The sequence below is a fragment of the Vipera ursinii genome (genome assembly GCF_947247035.1).
Source record: "Vipera ursinii genome assembly, chromosome: 1".
Taxonomy (NCBI): Eukaryota; Metazoa; Chordata; class Lepidosauria; order Squamata; family Viperidae; genus Vipera; species Vipera ursinii.
Window position 1 is genome coordinate 17,031,049 of NC_139512.1, and position 18,461 is coordinate 17,049,509.

Consider the following 18,461-nt stretch of genomic DNA (forward strand, 5'->3'; position numbering starts at 1 on the left):
TGTCTCTGTGTGTGCGGGGGGAGGGTGTTTCCCCAATGTGATTTGGCCCAAAGGGGAGCCCCATGGCCCTTGGGGGTTCCCAGCAGCTGAGTGCCGAAAACTGCCCGGAGGGACCCCCCCCCCAAAAAAAGAGCTCTGGGTCGATGCCCACCCTCCTCACTGCTGGCCCAAGACCCGGAAACCAGCCTTTTGGCACGAAGCGGGAGAAAAAATGCATCAGCGTAAGAATAAGAAAATCCACAAAATGACACACACACACACGCACACACACAGGCGTCCTCATCTCTTGGAGGGAGGGGGCCCACTAGCACACCGTGCCCCCCCCCCGAGTCTTGGCAGGGCTTGGCCAGGCGTCCCCGGAGTCCGTCCTTCTGGGAGGGAGCCGGGCCTGGGCGCCCCTCTCCTCCGGGGGCCCCTCTTCTCCGGGGGCCCCTCTCCTCCGGGGGCCCCTCTTCTCCGGGGGCCGCACGCCCGGCTCAGCCCCGGTGCTGGTCGTAGTCGCTCACCATCCGCTTGATGTGGAAGAGCTTCTTCCTCAGGGACTTGGTCTCCGTCTTCTGGCTCCGGTACTCCGGCGTCTGGCACGGGTTCAAAGGGGGAGAGGAGAGCTTTGGGTAACCAGAGCTGGACTACAGCTCCCCTCATCCCCAGCCCTGATTCTGGAAGCCCCGGGCTGGTAGCCATCCCCAGTTCAGAGCCATCCGGAGTGGGAACTCGGCACACGCAGGAGGGTGCAAGCCAGCAGTGATGCCCCCTGCATGGGACTCAGGCAGTAGGCGAAAGCGGGACCCCCACCAGGTCTGGGGGAAACCCCTCCCCACGGAACCGGTCCTGGTGCCCCAAAGGTTGGGGGGGGAGGCGCTGCTCTAGTTCACTTTTTAGCCTTCTGTTTCTTAACTCTCTCTCTCTCTTGTTGGAGGGGCCGATTCTCCTCAGAAAGACTAGTGGTGATGTGACACACACACACACTGCCAAAAAAAGCCCAGAATCTGAACACGGCTCCCTTCAGGCTCCCTTTGCTGAAGTGCCCTTCCGTTCTCCCCCCTCCCCGGCTCCCGATTCTGGAGATGGAAGGATGGGGGAGCAGGTTCTCTGCCCTCCCCCCGTTTGCATTTCTATTAGACGCAGACCCCCACCCCACCCACCCACCCACAATGGCACCCCTCCAAAGCCCAGAGGGCAACCTGCTTCCCGGGGCATTTCTCCCCTGCATTTCCCATTGCTCCCAATCCAGGCCAGGGTGGCTGGGGATGATGGGACCTGGGGATGGGGGGCAACCAGGCGGGGGGGGCTCACCTGCTTCAGCTCCTTCAGCCGGTTGTACTCCTCTGCCACGCCCTGCCGGAGAAAAAGCGGAGTTGGGAGGGGAACAGACCGGGTGGGGGGGGATGTACACAAAATGGAGCTCCCCTCTTCAGGAGCAGTGCAACTCAGAGCAAGGCAGGAGACTCCGTGGGCAGCCCAAGGTGCTTTTGAAGCAGCCTCCAGCGCCAGCTGGGAGGGAGGGTCTGCTGGGGGGGGAGGGGGGCTGGCGGCTGGGCAAAGGAGGGAAAGGCCAGTGTGTCCCAGGCACAGCTGACCCCTTGCCTGCCCCCCCTCAGCTTGCAGCTGGTGTAAGAGCAGCCGTAGGGCATTTGTGGGGTAAACCAGGAGCTTTCCCCACGATGCCCGTGAAAAGGTGGGCAGGCCTGGCAGCTCCATTCCGTAGACAAGGCCCAGCCCTGGCATTGCCAGGGGCCCGGAGGGATGTCCTGGACGGGGCCCCTCCCAGCAGCTGCTCCCTTTCGCCGTGGCAGGGCTGGCTTCTCGGGGTCCCTCCAGTTGGTGCCCACCTGGTACTGGAGGGTGCCCTCTGGCAACTGGTCCAGCTGCCTGCTGAGCTGGTTGATCTGGTCGTTGATGCCATCCATCTGGGCACAGAGCTGCTTGTAGCGCTTGAGGTTGCTGTCAAAATCCTGCTTGTATTGCTGGCGGGCACCGTCGGAGGTGATTGGCGGGTAACGGCTGCAGGGAGGCAGAGGGGGGGCTCAGGCACAGGCCGGGTGGCACCCCTGACCTCCCCCTCCCTTTAGTCTACGGCTGGCAACGCTGGCAAGGCGGGGTGGAAAGTAGAGGGAAGGTGAGGAAAGCCCCCCCCTTCCCACCCTTTGAGGGGTTCAGAGCTCCAGTTTGAGGGGCCTGGGGGAGGGCTAAGCCGGAGGGGGCTCCCGGCAGGGCACGGTCTGCCAGCCCCGAGTCAGGGGACACCCCAGCAAGACCGAGGGCCTGTTCCCCAGTGGGGCTCCTTCAACATGGCGAATTAACAGGAACCCCAAAATTTGGATCGCCCACAACCTGTGACCTGATTCTTTGCCCTCTTTCGGTGCCAGCCTCTCGCCTGGCACCAACCGCCCTCCTAGACTCCTCCCCCCTCCTGGCCCCCCAGCCCGGCCCTTCCTGCCTTCCTGGTCCCCAAAGCCCCTTCCCGGGGTCTCTGGCCAGCTCTGTGGGGTTTGGGGGAGACCCCCCCTGCTCCTCCTCTCCCCCAAGGAGACACGTTCCTTAAATTGGGGGCTGAAAGTGGGTCTGTAGCCCCCAGAGGATGGGCTGGCTTGGTGGAGCTGCTCAGTCAGGTGACCTGTGGAGGGGGTGCTCTCCCACCGAAAGCCCCCTAATTTCTGGCCCCTGGATGTTTGATCGGAAGGCCTGGCCCTCACTTCATTATTAAAAAGGCAAACCGATTGCGGTCACATGCCTATCGCTGTGTCTTGGCAGGACGGAATAATTTTGATCCTGCAACCACAGGGATGCTGCAACGGTCGTTAAGTGTGAAGTCCATTTTTTTAAGGCATTATGATCTCAGACGGTCACTAAGCAAACGGCTGTAAGGTGGGGACTGTCCATAATGTAGCTTGTCAACTTGACGTGTCTTGCATTGTGCCAATTGCGCGTACCAAAAGTGCCTGGGGAGGGGCCCCGGGCTCTGGTCTCTCTGCCCCCCCATTCCAGCCCCTCCCCACCCACAGGGCCCCTCACCTGCCCCACTCGTCCGCGTCCTGCTCGTCGCTGGACTCCACGGCCGTGGTGTGATCCGTCTCGTACTGGGATTCCTCCAGTTCGGGGCTCCTCTTGCGTGACCTTCGGCCCCTGCGGGCGGGGGGCTTCTTGGGGGGCTCCTGGGTTTTCTCCTCCCAGGTGCTGGAGCTCAGCGTCCGAGCACGCTTGTCCAGGGGGGGCTGGAAGGGAGAGCTAGGGGGGCAAAGACAGGCCAGGAAATCAGCCCCGTCAAAGGGCTCTTGGCTCGGGGGGGGGGTTATTCAGAGGACCTTGTGAATCTGACTGCATTGAAACCCCCCCTCTTTACACTCTAGGGAATTGGGGAGGGGTCTGCCTGATCTGACTCCAAACCTTATCTGGCTTCCCAGGACTTCAGGAAAATTTCAGCCCCCTTTGCCTGGTGCAGGCAGTCCTCCAATTATGACCATAATGGACCCTGCCCATTACGGCTGTAACGCATTACGGTCGTAAAGCAAGTGATGTGACTGAACCAATTTTACTACCTTTTTTGCAGCTGCCATGGTCATTAAGCAAACCTTGTGGCCATTAAGGGAGCCCGTGGTGGGCTACGGGCCGGTTGTGTCAAAACAAACCAGAAGTAAAATCTGGTTTTCAGTGAAACCGTCGTAAATTGTGGTCATGTGATTGAGGGACGCTGCAAATGGCTGCCAAGCGCCGGAAGTGTGAACCCCACGCAAAGTGACCCGTTGTAAACTGAGGACTATTCGCAACAGCTCTTCTGTCAGCGTCCCGTTTGTGACTCATGGGGACCCTCACCTGACCCAAAGGGGCAGAAATGGGCTGGCCAGGAGGGAACCAGGCCAACTGACCGAGGAGGACCCTCCCTCAACAGCCACCAGCCGGCACAGTTCAACGGAGCCCCCTATCCAGGAGCAGTCTACCCCTCCTCATGAGACAAACAGAGAAGGTCAGCTGGCGGCTCTGCTTTTCCACTCCTGATGGGCTTGAGAGTTCCTCCTTGGCCCATCGTCCCCAGTCCTGGCAGTCCGTAAGGTCCAGCTGCCTCGGAAGAGTGTAGGGGGCCAAGGGCGGGTCCGATCGAATTCCAGGGCTGGGCATTCAGTGGAACCTCCACAGGCAGCTGCAGTCTTCCTCCAGCACTAAAGGTGGCATTTCCCCTTCTGGCCAAGTCCTGCCGCCCCCCCTCCTCAGGGGGTCTCCTTGACCCAGGTGCTGGGAAACCCTCCCCCTCCTGCTCACCTGCTCCGGACATCCACCTTGGAGTAGTAGTCCTTCTCTGTGTAGTTGGGGGGGCTGGCGGGAGCGTTGACGGGGCTGGTGGGCTTCTCCGAGTAGGCCAGGGTGGCCGTGTCGGTGGGGCTGGCCCGGCCATCCACGTTCTTCACCTGCAGAGGGGCAACGGGCTCTCCTCAGCACCCCCAAGGCTCCGGGGGTCCAGAGCGTGACCTCCTGACCTCGGCCTCTCCCACAATCAGGGTGGAACCCCCAGCCAGCCTGGCTGGAGCAAACTCATTTGGGCATCAGGTCTCCCCACCTGGAGTCCCTCTGTGGGAGGCACAGGGCTTAGCACGCCCCCCCCCCAAAAAAAGGATTCCCAGCCACTAAGAGGGCAGCCTTGTCTGCCCAGCGCCAGAGAAAACGCAGCAACAGCTGGAAAATGGGGGAGGCTGGGATGGAGGCGAGAGCTCACCACAGCATCATCTGGCACGCCAGACTCGCCCCCCCGGGCTTTCGAGATGCCCACCGTGCAAGCGCCCCCGTGCCCGCCTGCCCCCACAGCTGGCTGAGATTTGGCTGACGCCTTCCTGACCAGGCTGGCCTCTCCCTCCCGGCCCCCCCTTGGCTGCTGCTGCTCCCATCCTGGCCCTCCCCGTGTCCAGGGGCCCCTGATCTCCAGCCCCTGGGCCCGTGCCCGGCATGCCCACCCCTGCCAGCCGGGGCTCGTGTGCTCCCCGTACCTCTCCTCCTGCTTGCACCCAGCGTGGGAAGCAACAAGGAGACGCCCTTCAGGGGTCAGCCCTTCCCTGCCCGATTGAGCAGGGGGTGGGACTAGAAGACCTCCGAGGTCCCTTCCGACTCTGTTATTCTCTCCCCCCCGGCCCCTCCCGGCTGACCCTTTGCCAGAGGGAGAAATGGCAGGGCTTGCTGTGGACCAGGCCCAGCTTGGAGCCTTTGGGGAACAGCTCCCCACTTCACCGCCCCCCCCCAGACAGGATGCTGCAGAACCAAGTCTTCTGGGGAGGGGGAGGGGCATTCTTGCCCACCAGCCCCCCCCCCAATCCTCCTTCCCCCACCTTCCCGAAGGCCCACCGGGAAGCCAAAGTTCCCAGCCTCTTCCCCCCCCTCAGAATTTCAGCAGTGGGACAGAGGCAGCTCCTGAAATGGGGGGGGGGGAGAAATGTCCACGGGTGGGGGGAGGGAAGGCCTTCACCTGGGGAGTGGGATTCCCAGGCCCAGGCCCAGCCCCCTGGGTCCTGCCAGGCCACCTGGCGCTGCGGTCACCACAACGGCTCCTGTGGGCTCAGCGGTTAATCATTGATGCAACCGAAACCAGAGAAGCTATAAACAGCCACGGGGCCTCTCGGTTTTACACACACACACACACACACACACCCTTCTCCAGTGCAGGTGGCAAGGCCTGTGAACCTGTTGCTCTTGTTGCAGATTGGAAACGGGGGGGGGGGGATTATGGAGGAATTTAGGGAAATTCACGGTGGGGAAAAAGCACCTGGAGGGATGGGAGGGCGATGGCTAAAACCAGCAGCAGGAAGCAAAATGGCCGAAATCAAAACAGACGGGCGGCCATTTTCTCCTGAGCTCAGCCAGGCAGACCAGGAGCAACTGAGAGAGGGTCCCCCCCGGGGGGGGTCTCTTCCTAGCCAGGGGGCTGCCAAAAGGGGGCAGTGGGCACTGCAGTGTCACGAAAAGGCTCAGCTTTGAGATGCTCCTGTGGCAACAGAATACAGCAGAGAGGGAAGGGGCCTTGGAGGTCGTCTAGTCCAACCCCCTGCCCAAGCAGGAGACTCTGTGGCCATTTCGGACAAGTGGCTGTCCAGTCTCCTCTTGAAAGCCTCCAGTGATGCAGCAACCTCTGGAGGCAACTTCTGTTCCGCCGGTCGATGGTTCAGGAAAATCCTCCTTGGTTCTGCTTCTCTCCTTGATGAGTTTCCAGCTTTGCAGCGGAGTTTGCAATGCAGGTTTTCCTCCTGCCGTTCATGGCTCGCAGAGGAAGCCGCCCCCTCCCCAAAATGATTGCATTGTTTGTGGGGGGGGAGGCCTGCACCCAAAATGGCCCCTTTTGTCCCTTCCCAGCCTGGCCCGGCCCAACTTCCCACCCTGGTTGACGGTCAGCATTACCAAAGGAGCCAGGGGGTCAAGGGTCAAAGCTGCCTTCCCCAGGCCTTGGGGGGGGGGTGTTCCACTGCTCCACTCACCCATTCCTCCACATTGGGACCCTCCTCCATCACTGGTGGCCGATCCCAGTAAATATTTTGCTTCCCAAACTGCCAAATCTTCTGGCGGGTCTTGTGGGCAAAAAAGCAGATGACGCAGAGCAGGATGACCAGGAGGAAGCCGCAGACGATGGCGACAGCCTGGGTGGGGGGACGAGGAACAGAGGGGGACAGTTAAACCCCTTCCAGAGCTCCCTGCCTTCCCCCAAATTCCTGAGAGCAAAGCGCGGCTCCCTCCCTCTCCCCACATCCGAAGGGGCTTTGGGCTGGTGTCCGGGGTCTCTATGGGTGAGGGAGGGTCTCTCTCTCCACTGAAGAACATCTCCGCAGAGCAAGGAGAGCCCCTCCAAGCCCCCCTCCAGGACCTCACAGCAAGCCACAAGGAGGTTGTGTGCATCCACAAATTAGGCAGTCCATGGCACCGTGTCACATGTGAGGTCCGTGGCCTTCTGTGGCCTCCTTGCAGGGTGTCCCATGGCTGTGCCACCTGCCCCACAGTCCTCAGGGTGCCACCCTTTAATCTGGAGACAGCGAGGACACCCATTTGGGGGGTTGGCACAACTCCCTCACACACACAGACAAAGCCTTGGGGTTTCAGGACACGAAAGGACACTAAGCCGGGTCAAAGCCCTCCAGGCTGCTATGCAAACGTGGGAATCTGGGGAGCTGGGTCAGGGTGTTGGGCACCGAGAATTCAGAACGGAAGCGAATAAAGCTGGAAGGGACCTCGGAGGTCTTCTAGTCCAGCCCCCTGCTCAAGCAGGAGAACCTATCCCGTCTCAGACAGGTGACAAATCCCCGAGGGGATTGTCAAAAAATTGGAGACAAAAAGGCAGGAATGGGGAAGGGGAGTGACACCCCCCTCCCCAAAAGCAAAGCTTCCTTGCCTAAACCGGAAGAGAAGGTTTCCAACCTGCATGGAGCATCTGGACGGCTACCCGGCACAGCCCACCCCCGCCCCCTCCCCACCTTTCTTCCCTCCCACGCCAAGGGACCTCACATCCACCCCAGACATAGTCTGAGCTGGTCAGTCCTGGGACGGGACACCACCAGGAAACCCAAGACGTTTAAATCAAGCCAGGAGTCAATGAGGAAGCCAGCAGTAAAGCTGCAAGTTTTGGTTCCGTGATGACGTCTCGCTTAATGACCGCATGGCTGGTCCCAATTGCTTTGTTATTAAGCGAAGACCACCTGTTGCACTCCAAAGGTTGGCAGATAGGTTTCCCCACCCCCACCCCGAAACCTGGGGGTCCTGAGCAGGGCTTGGCAAAGAGGGCAACTTGAGAACTTCAACTCCCAAATTCCCTGAGCTGGCCAAGCACGCAGGCCGTAAAGTTGCCACCGTTGCCCCCCCGCCCCCCCCCGGTCCTGAGGAAGCAGCAGCCTTACGCCCGTCCTCCCAAGTGATTCACGAGCCCATCAGCCCCGTCCCCAGGCCGGGAAGAGAAGGCCGCCGGGGCTTATCTTGTTTGCTCAACTGGGCCATTCCGAGGCTGCCACCGCCGCGCCCGGCCCCGAAACCGATTTCCCGATAAGCCCTTTCGCTCACTGGGGAACAAAAATCCTTCCTGTGTGCTTTCATCACACACACACAAACACACACCCACACCGTGGTGACTTCTGAGGTTGGTTTTTCGGGCCAAGCAGGTGATAAAAAGAGAGGTGGTGAAAGGTCGTGTCAGGCAGGCAGTGTGGCTGCCCCGGCTTTACCCCCCCAACCGGTGCCCGTCCCTAAGAAAGGCCAGCCTCACCCGGAGCTGGCACAGTCCTGCCCGAGGTTCAAGGGCTCCTGCCCCCTGGCATGACCGGGAGAGGGAGGGAAGGTGAGGGGCAGCCGCTGCTGGTGGCAGCCATTTGTTTGGGATGGCCTGCAGGGGGTTGGACTAGAAGACCTTCAAGGTCCCTTCCAACTATTCTCTATTCTATTCTAATTCCATTCCATTCTATTCTCTATTCTGAATTCTATTTTATTGTGTATTTCTATTCTATTCTATATTCTGCATTCTATTCTATCCTGTATTTCTATTCTATTCTATTCCATTCTACATTCTATTCTATTTTTATTCTAGTCTACATTCTATTCTATTCTATTCTATTCTATTCTATTCTATTCTATTCTATTCTATTCTGCATTCTCTCTTCTCTTCTCTTTTCTATTCCATTCCATTCCATTCCTTATTCTATTTCTGTTCTATTCTATTCTTATTCCATCCTGCCCTTCCCTTTCTTATTCTTCCCCTGGGCCACAGCTGCTTCTCCACCCACCAGCCGTGTCCAAACAGAAAGCAGGTCCAGAAGGAGCAGGCAGGGCCCCCTCTTCTCGCCCCCCCAGCCCCCCAGCTAGGCTCTCACCTCCTGGGGGTCCACGATGCAGTAGTGGTAGAGGTACTGGTTGTAGTAGGCTCCCCCGGCGTAGACCTGGTTGCACAAGGCCAGCATGGGGTTGGAGGTGTAGTAGCTGCCGGACATCTGGGCCTGGGGGTTGACCCCCATGATGTAGACGATGGAGGCAATCAGCATGATGAAGGCCAGCAGGGCGCACACCACCAGCACCACCAGGTAGAAGCGCCTGGACCGGGCCCCGCCGGACTTGGTCAGGCTGGTGATGGCCAGGGCCAGCAGGGCGATGAAGCACAGCACCGACATGGCGATCATGAAGCCGTTGGCTGCGCGGGGGTTGGTCATACCCCCGTAGTAGCCCCCCATGCCGTAGCCCCCCATGCCGTAGCCACCGCCCATGCCTCCGCCGTAGTAGCCACCGCCCAGGCCCCCGCCGTAGCCCCCGCCGTAGTAGCCCCCCATGGTGCCACCGTAGAGCCCCCCGTAGCCGTACTCCCACACCAGGGTGGAGGCCACGCAAGCGAAGATGGCCACGCAGAGCAGGACACCCAGCCCCTCCAGGATCCTGGCCACGCTGGGGGGGGAGGTCCACTTGTAGAAGTGCTGGGGCTCCTCCACGTAGAAGGAGCCTGGCGGGGGCGAGTGGATCGGGTACCCGTAGTCCTCCCCGGGGGGGCCATAGCCGGCGGGGGGGCTGTCGTAGGGCTTCTTCGGGCCAAACATCCTTGGTGCAGAGCGGGGGCAGGAGCCTCAGAGGAGCCCCAGATGCTGTGCCCGGGGGGGGGGCACAGAGCCCCGTCAAGCTTCACGGAGCAGTCACGAGGTTCCTGGGCCACGTCCGGCTGGCACTGCCAAAGACAGGGAAAGAGAAGGTCAGCGTCCCTTCCGGTGCTGTTGGGCGCTTCTTGCACCCGCCCAGCGTCGGTCGGATGTGAGAGACTGGGACAAACGTCTTTGCGGGGGGGGGGCGAGAAATTCAGCAGAGATCTCTTCCCCCAAGTATTCAGGATCTGATGACCACCTGGACACCTGGAAGAGCCACAGTGCGTTGGGACCTTAAAAACAAAAATCCATTCCTCCTACATCGTTGGCAAGCGCAGCAATTTTCTCCACATTGTCCTTGCCTGAGCAGGGAAGGGGTTGGACTAGAGCAGGGCTTCTCAACCTTTTCACCCATTCTGCCACTTTTAGGATATGGCAACATCTGAGTACCACCAGTCACCTAGCAAGGTGTCAAAAACTTGATGGCCAAAAAAAAAAGGAAAAAAGTGATGAAGTACAGGCAGTCCTCGACTTACAACTTACGACTTACGACAGTCACTCTTCGAAGTTACAATGGGACTGAAAAAAGTGTCCCCCAGGCCACAGCCGAGCAAGACACCTGCCTGCCCGCCCGGCGACACTCTTCCTCCTGTCCGAGGTTTTCATGGTTGTGAGCATTTCTGTTGAGGATTGGGGGTGGGGGTGGGGGGTGTTTGGTTTTTATTTCCTCCCCCCCCCCTCTGCTGGGTGGTTGCAGCAGGTTTTGGTCACTTCACATGACCCTGGGACACTGTGACCGTCATAAATGTGAATCAGTTGCCAAGCATCTGAATGTAAATCACACGACCCTGGAGATGCTGCAACATTCCAGCTGATTGGCGCTTCTTCTGGGCTCAGAAGCACCAGGATGGGTGATGAGCTCCAGCTGGATCCTGGCGCTGATCCTGGCGCTTCTGCTGAGCCCCGACAGCCCTGCAGCTCCAGCCGGCTCTCGCTCAGGCTTGTGCGGTGCTGCCAGCACTTCAGCTCATTCCCCTCCCCCACAACCACTTCTCTAGGATGGTCGCGTACCACCTGCCAGGTGCCGATGTACCACGGGTGGTACCCGTACCACTGGTTGGAAAGCCCTGGACTAGAAGACCTCCAAGGTCCCTTCCAACTCTGTCATTCTAGGTTCGATGTTGTTGGTTGTGAAAAAGAGCAACAATTGGTGTGATTGGGGGTTATTCCCTCCCCAGCGTCCCAGATAAGGGGGCAGAGGTGCCCCCCGCACCATTATGTGGCCAAATAAGGCAGGCTGACTTGGCTCCGGCAACGGGGTGCGGGTAATCCCAGCCTCTCTGAGTGGGTTTGTGGCACTTTTTGGGTGAGCTTAAAGCCGCAGGGCGGCTGCCCGGCTCCCAGCCAACCTTCACGGGTGAGAGCAGGCAAGGAGAATCCCCGAAATGTAGCCCTGCGAACAGGCGACAGGGACGTCGAAGTACCACAAAGCCCATCAGAGGGCAGGTGGGACCCAGGTGCTCTTCCCTGCTGCCGAAAAGCTGCTTCCATCTGATGCTACCGGAGGTTTTTTAAAATTCAGCAGCTCAGGATAACATTACAAATTGATCTTTATTTTTATCACCGTCTTTTCGATCTAGAGCTAATCGCCCGTCATCTGTGTGATCGCCCTTAATTGCAAAGGGTGTCACCAGCCGTAATCTATTTCTCACACTGCTGTCAAAGGTCAATTTGTAATGTTCTCCTTCGGTGCTGTCTCTGGGAGGGCTGAGCATGGCCTGGCCTGCCCCAGACTTTGGGGTCTTCGTCTTTTGCCTCCCTGAACCGGAGAATGGGGAGATTAAATCTGCAGATGACGCAAACTGGGGTTGCTAATTCTTTAGACCGGCGCTTCCTGGCAACTTTAAGAGGCGTGGACTTCAACCCCCAGAATTCCCCAGTCAACAACCCCAGATCCTGGTTGGCCACAGGTCAGCATGATAAAAAGAATAAATATAAAAACAATTAAAACTAGAAAAAAAATAAGAGAGTCTAAAAACCAAGGAGGCAAGAGGCAGGCTCCTGTCTCCACTGTGCCACTCTGGGGAAAATGGCTGCAGAAAAGCGCCGCCCTCAGTGCGGGCACACGATCTTCCCCGCAGCGTGCCTGCTGCGGCTGCAGAGCGGGTGCCAAGATGGCGCGCAACGGCCTCTGCCCTCTCCTGAGGGCCCTTCTCAGGGAAGGCTGCCTTGACCTTCAGCTGCTGCTGTGATGGTCAGATGTGGCTGAATAGCCGGCAAGCACAGGGCCCGAGCCACGGCTCGCTCGGCTGCCCATTCCCGCCCTGGCACTGGGGGAGAGGCCCCCTTGCAAAACCCAGCTGGATCTCTCCAGTCAAGGCTGGCGCGCCCACTGGAAAGTCCTAACTGCAGTGGGGGGACTCAGAGGCTCCTCCTGGGGGGGGGTGGAATTCCAAAAATCGTGGGCACTCCGTCACTGGAGAGTCTTAAGAAGAGGCTAGAGAGTCACCTGTGTGAGGTGGCACACAGGTCCTCCTGCTTGATCAGGGGGCTGGACTAGAAGACCTCCAAGGTCCCTTCCAGCTCTATTCTACTCTAAGACAATGCTAAGGAACATCCTAATGGTGAGAGCTAATAGCCAGTGGAACAGCTTGCCACCGGAAATTGTGGGTGCTTCCTCACTGGAGGTCTTTGGGGACAGCCACTTGTCTGAAATAGAATAGGGTCTCCTTGAGCAAGGGGTTGGGCTAGAAGAGGGGTCCCCAGCCCCTGCTCCGTGGACCAGGCCGTGGCACGCCAGGAGCCAGGCCGCACACAAACAAGCAAAGCTCCATCCACGGGATGCAGGCAGCACACAAAACCACACCCTCTCCGGTCTGCGGAAAAACCTCTCTCCACGGAACTGGGGGTCCCTGGTGCCCCAAAGGTTGGGGACTCTGGACTAGAAGACCTCCGAGGTCCCTTCAAGCTCTATTTTCAGTTTCAGTTCAGTTTCAGTTTATTTGATTTATATACCGCCCTTCTCCTTGGTAGGACTCAGGGCGGTTCACAGGGCATATATAAAAAACAAAAAACACTATACAAAAATTAAAAAAGAATTAAACCCTTGCCCAATAAAACAGTAATACAGATTAAAAACAATTAAAAAACCCATAATCCCCATCAGGCCAGACCAGCTAATTCGAACAGATGGGTCTTCAGGCCCCGACGGAAAGTTCGAAGGTCTGGTGCCATCCGGAGCTCCACCGGCAATTGATTCCATAAAGCCGGGGCCCCCACAGAGAAGGCCCTCCCCCTGGGGGCCACCAGTCGACACTCCCTGACTGGCGGCACCCTGAGGAGGCCCTCTCTGTGTGAGGGCACAGGGCGGAGGGGAGTCGATGCCGGCAGCAGGTGGTCCCTGAGGTAACCCGGACCCATGCCATGTAGGGCCTTAAAGATCGTAACCAACACCTTGAACCTCACCCGAAAGACAACTGGTAACCAATGCAGCTCGCGGAGCAAAGGTGTAACATGGGAGTACCGGGAAACTCCCAAGACAACTCTCGCGGCCGCATTCTGTACCAGTTGGAGCCTCCGAGTGGTCTTCAAGGGAAGCCCCATGTAGAGAGCATTACAGTAGTCAAGGCGAGAGGTCACGAGCGCATGAGTGACTGTACACAGGGCATCCCGGTTTAGATAGGGCCGCAACTGATAGATAGATAGATAGATAGATAGATAGATAGATAGATAGATAGATAGATAGATAGATAGATATAGACAGACGGATAGACAGAAAGACAGACAGAGATATAGAGATAGATAGATAGATAGATAGATAGATAGATAGATAGATAGATAGATAGATAGATATAGATAGATAGATAGATAGATAGATAGATAGATAGATAGATATAGATAGATAGATATAGATAGACAGACAGACAGAAAGACAGACAGACAGACAGACAGACAGAGATATAGAGATAGATAGATAGATAGATAGATAGATAGATAGATAGATATAGATAGATAGATAGATAGATAGATAGATAGATAGATAGATAGATAGACAGACAGACAGACAGACAGAAAGACAGAAAGACAGACAGAGATATAGAGATAGATAGATAGATAGATAGATAGATAGATAGATAGATAGATAGATAGATAGATAGAGATAGATAGATAGATAGATAGATAGATAGATAGATAGATATAGATAGATAGATATAGATAGACAGACAGACAGAAAGACAGACAGACAGACAGACAGACAGAGATATAGAGATAGATAGATAGATAGATAGATAGATAGATAGATAGATAGATAGATAGATATAGATAGACAGACAGACAGACAGACAGACATACAGAGATATAGAGATAGATAGATAGATAGATAGATAGATAGATAGATAGATAGATAGATATAGATAGACAGACAGACAGACAGACAGACAGACAGACAGAGATATAGAGATAGATAGATAGATAGATAGATAGATAGATAGATAGATAGATAGATAGATAGATATAGATAGATAGATATAGATAGATAGATAGACAGACAGACAGACAGAGATATAGAGATAGATAGATAGATAGATAGATAGATAGATAGATAGATAGATAGATAGATAGATAGATAGATAGATATAGACAGACGGATAGACAGAAAGATTTGGCCAGATGGGTGGGCGAGGAGGTGGAGGAGGGGTGTGTGGACCGCTGCTCCCAACCCTGCTGCCCTGATTGGAAAGGGGGCAGGGGTTCACCCTGCAAAGTGCCATTTCCCCCCCCCCCATGGGACAGTCCCATGAGACTGAGCAGGGCACATTCTCCCCCCCCCCAAAAAAAAATCCCTGGGACCAGGAAGCAGCCCTCCTTTCTCCAGGAGCTGCGCTGGCCCAGGGCTGGAGGTTGGGGGGGGCTGTTTATCCCGCGTGCCATCCACCTCCACCTCCTTGCCTTGCGGGCGGTTCCCTGGGGTCCCGGCTGCTCCGTGCCAGAACGGGGCCGGCCTGCCTGCCTGCCAAATCCCTCCGGGCTGCTTTGCAACTCTGTCTCCAGATTTCAAGGTTGTTCCTGGGAGCCACAAAGGGAAGACAAAAGTTCGGCTGTGCCTGGCTCAACCAGGGAGCTCCTTAGCGCTTCCTCCCTGCCGCCAGCACAGACGCCGGGGGGGGGCTTCTTCTGCCCCCCCCCCGTGAAACCACAGACCTTCCCCCACTTCTGTGGGTTGAATTTTAACACAAGAAGCAAGTCTCAAGGGCAGTTATTCTGTAGTAAGATGGGCAGACGATGATAGACAGAGACAGACAGACAGACAGATAGAAAGACAGATAGATATAGACAGACAGGCAGACAGGCAGGCAGATAGATAAATGATGGATGGATAGACAACAGGCAGATTATAGTTAGATAGATCAATAGATCATCAATCAATCAATCAGTTTGGAGCAAGCCACATCCACAGCCGTGGGCCCTTCCAGCAGGACATGTGGGCTCCACTGAGCCCTGAAGGCCAGGCCTGAGGGACGGGGATCCAGGGCTTTGCTAATTCCACCAGGGGTCACCAGGCTCCTTTGGGGCTCGGCCCAGCCTTGAGATTCCCACTGGGGCCCCCTGGCTGAGCCCTCAAGTCTTTTCTTCCTGCCAGGCCCCCAATCCTGGGGAGTTTCTCAAGCATAAAGGGCTTGCTTGTGTGGGTCTCTGCCCGCCCCCCCCCAGGCACAGAGGCCAGGCAACCACCCCCATCCAAGTGAGGGGGCGTTTATTCCTTCCACGTATCCCCCCTTTGCAGATTCTTCCCCAGCATCTCCGTCTCCGGGTGCCTCTTGCAGGGACTCAAGGAAGCACCAGATTGCTCTTTAACCCGTAAATTTGGACCTCTTCGCTTCTGAGCAATCAATCCATCAAAGAAAAGAGCTGGGAGGGGCCTTGGAGGTCTTCTAGTCCAGCCCCCTGCTCAGGCAGGAGACCCTATACAATTTGAGGCAGTCTTCTTAAAATCCTCCACTGGTGGAGCGCCCCCGATGTCTGAAGGCACACTGTCCCACTTGTTCTCTCTGTTAAGAAGTTTCTCCTTAATTCCAGGTTGCTTCTCTCCTTGGTCAGTTTCCCTCCGTTGCTTCTTGTCCTGCCTTCGGGCGCTTTGCAAAATAAGTCCACCCCCTCCTCATCTTTGGGGCAGCCCCTCAAATACTGGAACTCTGCTATCATGTCCCCCCTAGTCCTTCTTTTCTGTGGACTGGCCATTCCCAAATCCTGCAGCCGTTCTTCATGCGTTTTAGTCTCCTGCACTTTTTCCAAAGTCTCCTCGACTTTTTGGTAATGTGGTGACCAAAACTGGATGCAGGTGTTCCAGGTGTGGCCTTACTAAGCCTTTATAAAGCAGTACTAAGACTTCACGTGATTCTGTTTATGCAACCCAGGATTGCTATACTATACGGTCAAGGATCAGCCCAGGTTTTCTTTTTTTGCAGGTGCGTAAAAGAAGGATTAACCCAGAGGTGGGGGCCTGGGAAGCAGACCCCGAAAGGCCCCACCCCAACTCTGTGGGGCGCCCTCGACTGGCCGGAGAGCAGGGGCTGCGGGCAGGGCTGGAGGCGAAGGAGATCCAGTGAGGCCTTGTGTGGATAAAGGGCCCATTCAGAGGTGACAGGTGAGCAGAAGCCAGCCCCACAGGTGGGGGGTGGGGGGCAAAATCCTACCGGCACCTACAAAAATGATCTTTCAGGATGAGGAAAAGGCAACCTATATTTTATTCTCCCTGTCTTAGCTATAAAACTGAACGTTGTTTTCATCTACAGGGAGCAGAGATTTATTATTTGATTGATTTTATAGCTAACTTGTGCAGCCTTTTGGGTGGGGCTGACGATAAAAACCGGGCAGCCCTCCCAGCCCAGAAAAGCTGCAGAGCCACCAAGAAGCTGCATCCCAAAACCGGCTTGGGGGAGCTTAAATGACCTTGCAAGGCAGCCAGAGAATTGCGCGGTGGGGGTGGGGGAGGTGGCAACGATTTCCCTCCCCCCCATCTCAGAGGCCAAGGCCAGCCCTCCCCTCCCCTCCCCACCGCCGTGGAAAAGAGAGAAACTTTACCCACTTGTGAAATCCCCCCCCCCGCTTTTGACTGAGCCTCCAGGCAACAGAATGGCGACCGCAACCTGCTGGGATCACAAAGCCGCCCCCCCCCAAGAGAGGCTCCGGCGGGGAGATCTGTGGAGCCAGGGAACATTTCCCGCCGCTCGCTCGATTGATGCCCGGCCAAATTCCGGAGAGCCCCCCCAGCGGTGCGGACGTGCGCGGACGGGTGTCTTCGGGAGCCCCCCGCGGCTCCGGGGTACAAAGCAGCCGGCGCAGGGCTGGGCCGGTCGGCGGGCAGAGGCCGAAAGAATTCGGGGCGGGAAGGCAAGCCGGGCGGACACTGCGCCCCCCGCCGCCCCCGCCGCCCCTTCTCCGCTCCAGCCGCGAAGGAGGGGACGGCCCGCGCCCGGGAGCCGAGGACCGTGACCCGCAGCCACCTGGGAAGCGGAGTCCCTGCGCTCCGCTTCCCTCCGCCCGGCGCCCCGCCGGCCTTCGCTCTTCCCGCTCGCCCACTCCAGGACCTGAGCGGCGCGCTCCTTTCCGATCTAACGGGGAGGCTGGGAATCAGGGCGAGCGGCTCTCCCTCCCGGCCAGGAGTTTGCCCGGGGAGGGAGGGAGGGAGGAGAGAAGATGGAAGGAGAGAAAGAGAAGAAATAAAAGAACAGGGAGGGGGGAAGAACGTAGGAAAGAAGAAAAGAAAGGAGACAGGAAGGGAAAAAGGGTGGAAGAGCAGAAGGAAAGAGAGAGCAAAGGAGGGAGGGAGGAGAGAGGAAGAAGGAAGGAAGGAAGAAGGGAGGAAAGGAGAGGATGGAGCGAAGGAGGAAGAAAGAAAGAGAAAGGAGGGGAGGGTCCCTGGAGCGGAACCAGCAACTCCCGGGCCGGCCTTCCAGCTCCTGGCCTTCGCCGCGCCTCCTCCGCTCCCGGGCGCCAGCAAGCGGGCCAGAGGTCCCCGCCGGCCCCGCCGATCGGCCAGCAGCGCCGCTGCCCCCCCGCCCTGCCCGGTGCGAGGCTCCCGGGGCCGCCCGCCGCCCTGGCGCCCGAGGGCCCCGCTGGGGACCGGGACCCCGCGGACGGGGCCAGGCAGGGAGGGGACCGGGCCCCGCAGCGCCCCCCCGCCCCAGGGACCCCGCCCGCCCCGCGCCGCACCTGCCGCCACCCCGGCCTCACCTGGCTGCGCGCGCGGCCTGGCCGGGCACCGGGCGCGGGACGAGCGGCCTCCGGAAGGCTCGGCGCCGGCGGCGGACTGAGCCAGAAGGGGCGGCTCCGCGGCCCTCCCCCTTCCCCCGCCCCGCCCCGCCGTTCCACCTGCCCGGCTCCCCGCCCCGCCCCGCCCGCCCGCCCGGAGGACGCCCCGGACGCGGGCCCGGGCCCCGGCTGCCGAGGGAGGGGAGGCGGCGGGACCCCCCGGCCCCAGCGCCCCGGGGCCGGCCGGGAACTGCTTGAGGCGGCGGCGCCTCTCCCGGGTGGCCCCCTCGGGACCCCCCCGGCCGAACGCCTTCCAGGCCCCCGACGCCCCCCCAGAACCGCTCCCGGGACTCCGCGCCCCAGCAGCGGCGGGGGACACCGGCAGCCGTTCCGCCCCAAGAGCCCGAGTGGCCGCCTGGGCGCGATGGGAACTGTAGTCCCAGAGCCCGGACGGGGAGCGGCTGCCGGGTAGAGCCCGCGTGTGAAGCCGGGCTGGACTCGGGTCGCTTCCGCTCCTGCTGGCGTTTCCCGGGGCCGCGCTGGCTCAGCGGGGGAGGCCGGGCGAGCGGCGTCCTTGGCGCTCTCTCGGGCTTGCGGAGCTTTTGTTGAGCGTCCCGGTGACAGGTTCAGAGGTCA

At 58.4% G+C, this 18,461-nt stretch overlaps 1 protein-coding gene across 1 annotated transcript; it reads right to left on the bottom strand.

Moving 5' to 3' along the window:
* Positions 1-424: 424 nt before the first annotated feature.
* On the bottom strand, positions 425-17,880 carry LOC310632030 (occludin-like). The gene is made up of 8 exons (XM_083348896.1): positions 17,808-17,880; positions 8,823-9,658; positions 6,453-6,611; positions 4,258-4,403; positions 3,016-3,228; positions 1,833-2,004; positions 1,297-1,338; positions 425-578 (listed from the first exon to the last, which is right to left on the bottom strand). The coding sequence occupies exons 2-8, from the start codon at positions 9,531-9,533 to the stop codon at positions 477-479; spliced, it is 1,545 nt and encodes a 514-aa protein (XP_083205022.1). The 5' UTR covers positions 9,534-9,658; positions 17,808-17,880; the 3' UTR covers positions 425-476.
* Between the last annotated feature and the right edge of the window lie 581 nt (positions 17,881-18,461).

What these genes read in the sequence shown, in the direction of transcription:
- LOC310632030 (XM_083348896.1), bottom strand. Translation starts at nt 9,533, where the DNA reads ATGTTTGGCCCGAAGAAGCCCTACGACAGCCCCCCCGCCGGCTATGGC. An exon ending in GTCCCAATGTGGAGGAATGG is followed by an intron (nt 4,404 to 6,452) that starts GTGAGTGGAGCA and finishes GCCCCTCTGCAG; the next exon opens with GTGAAGAACGTGGATGGCCG. An exon ending in GGCTGAAGGAGCTGAAGCAG is followed by an intron (nt 579 to 1,296) that starts GTGAGCCCCCCC and finishes AACCCGTGCCAG; the next exon opens with ACGCCGGAGTACCGGAGCCA.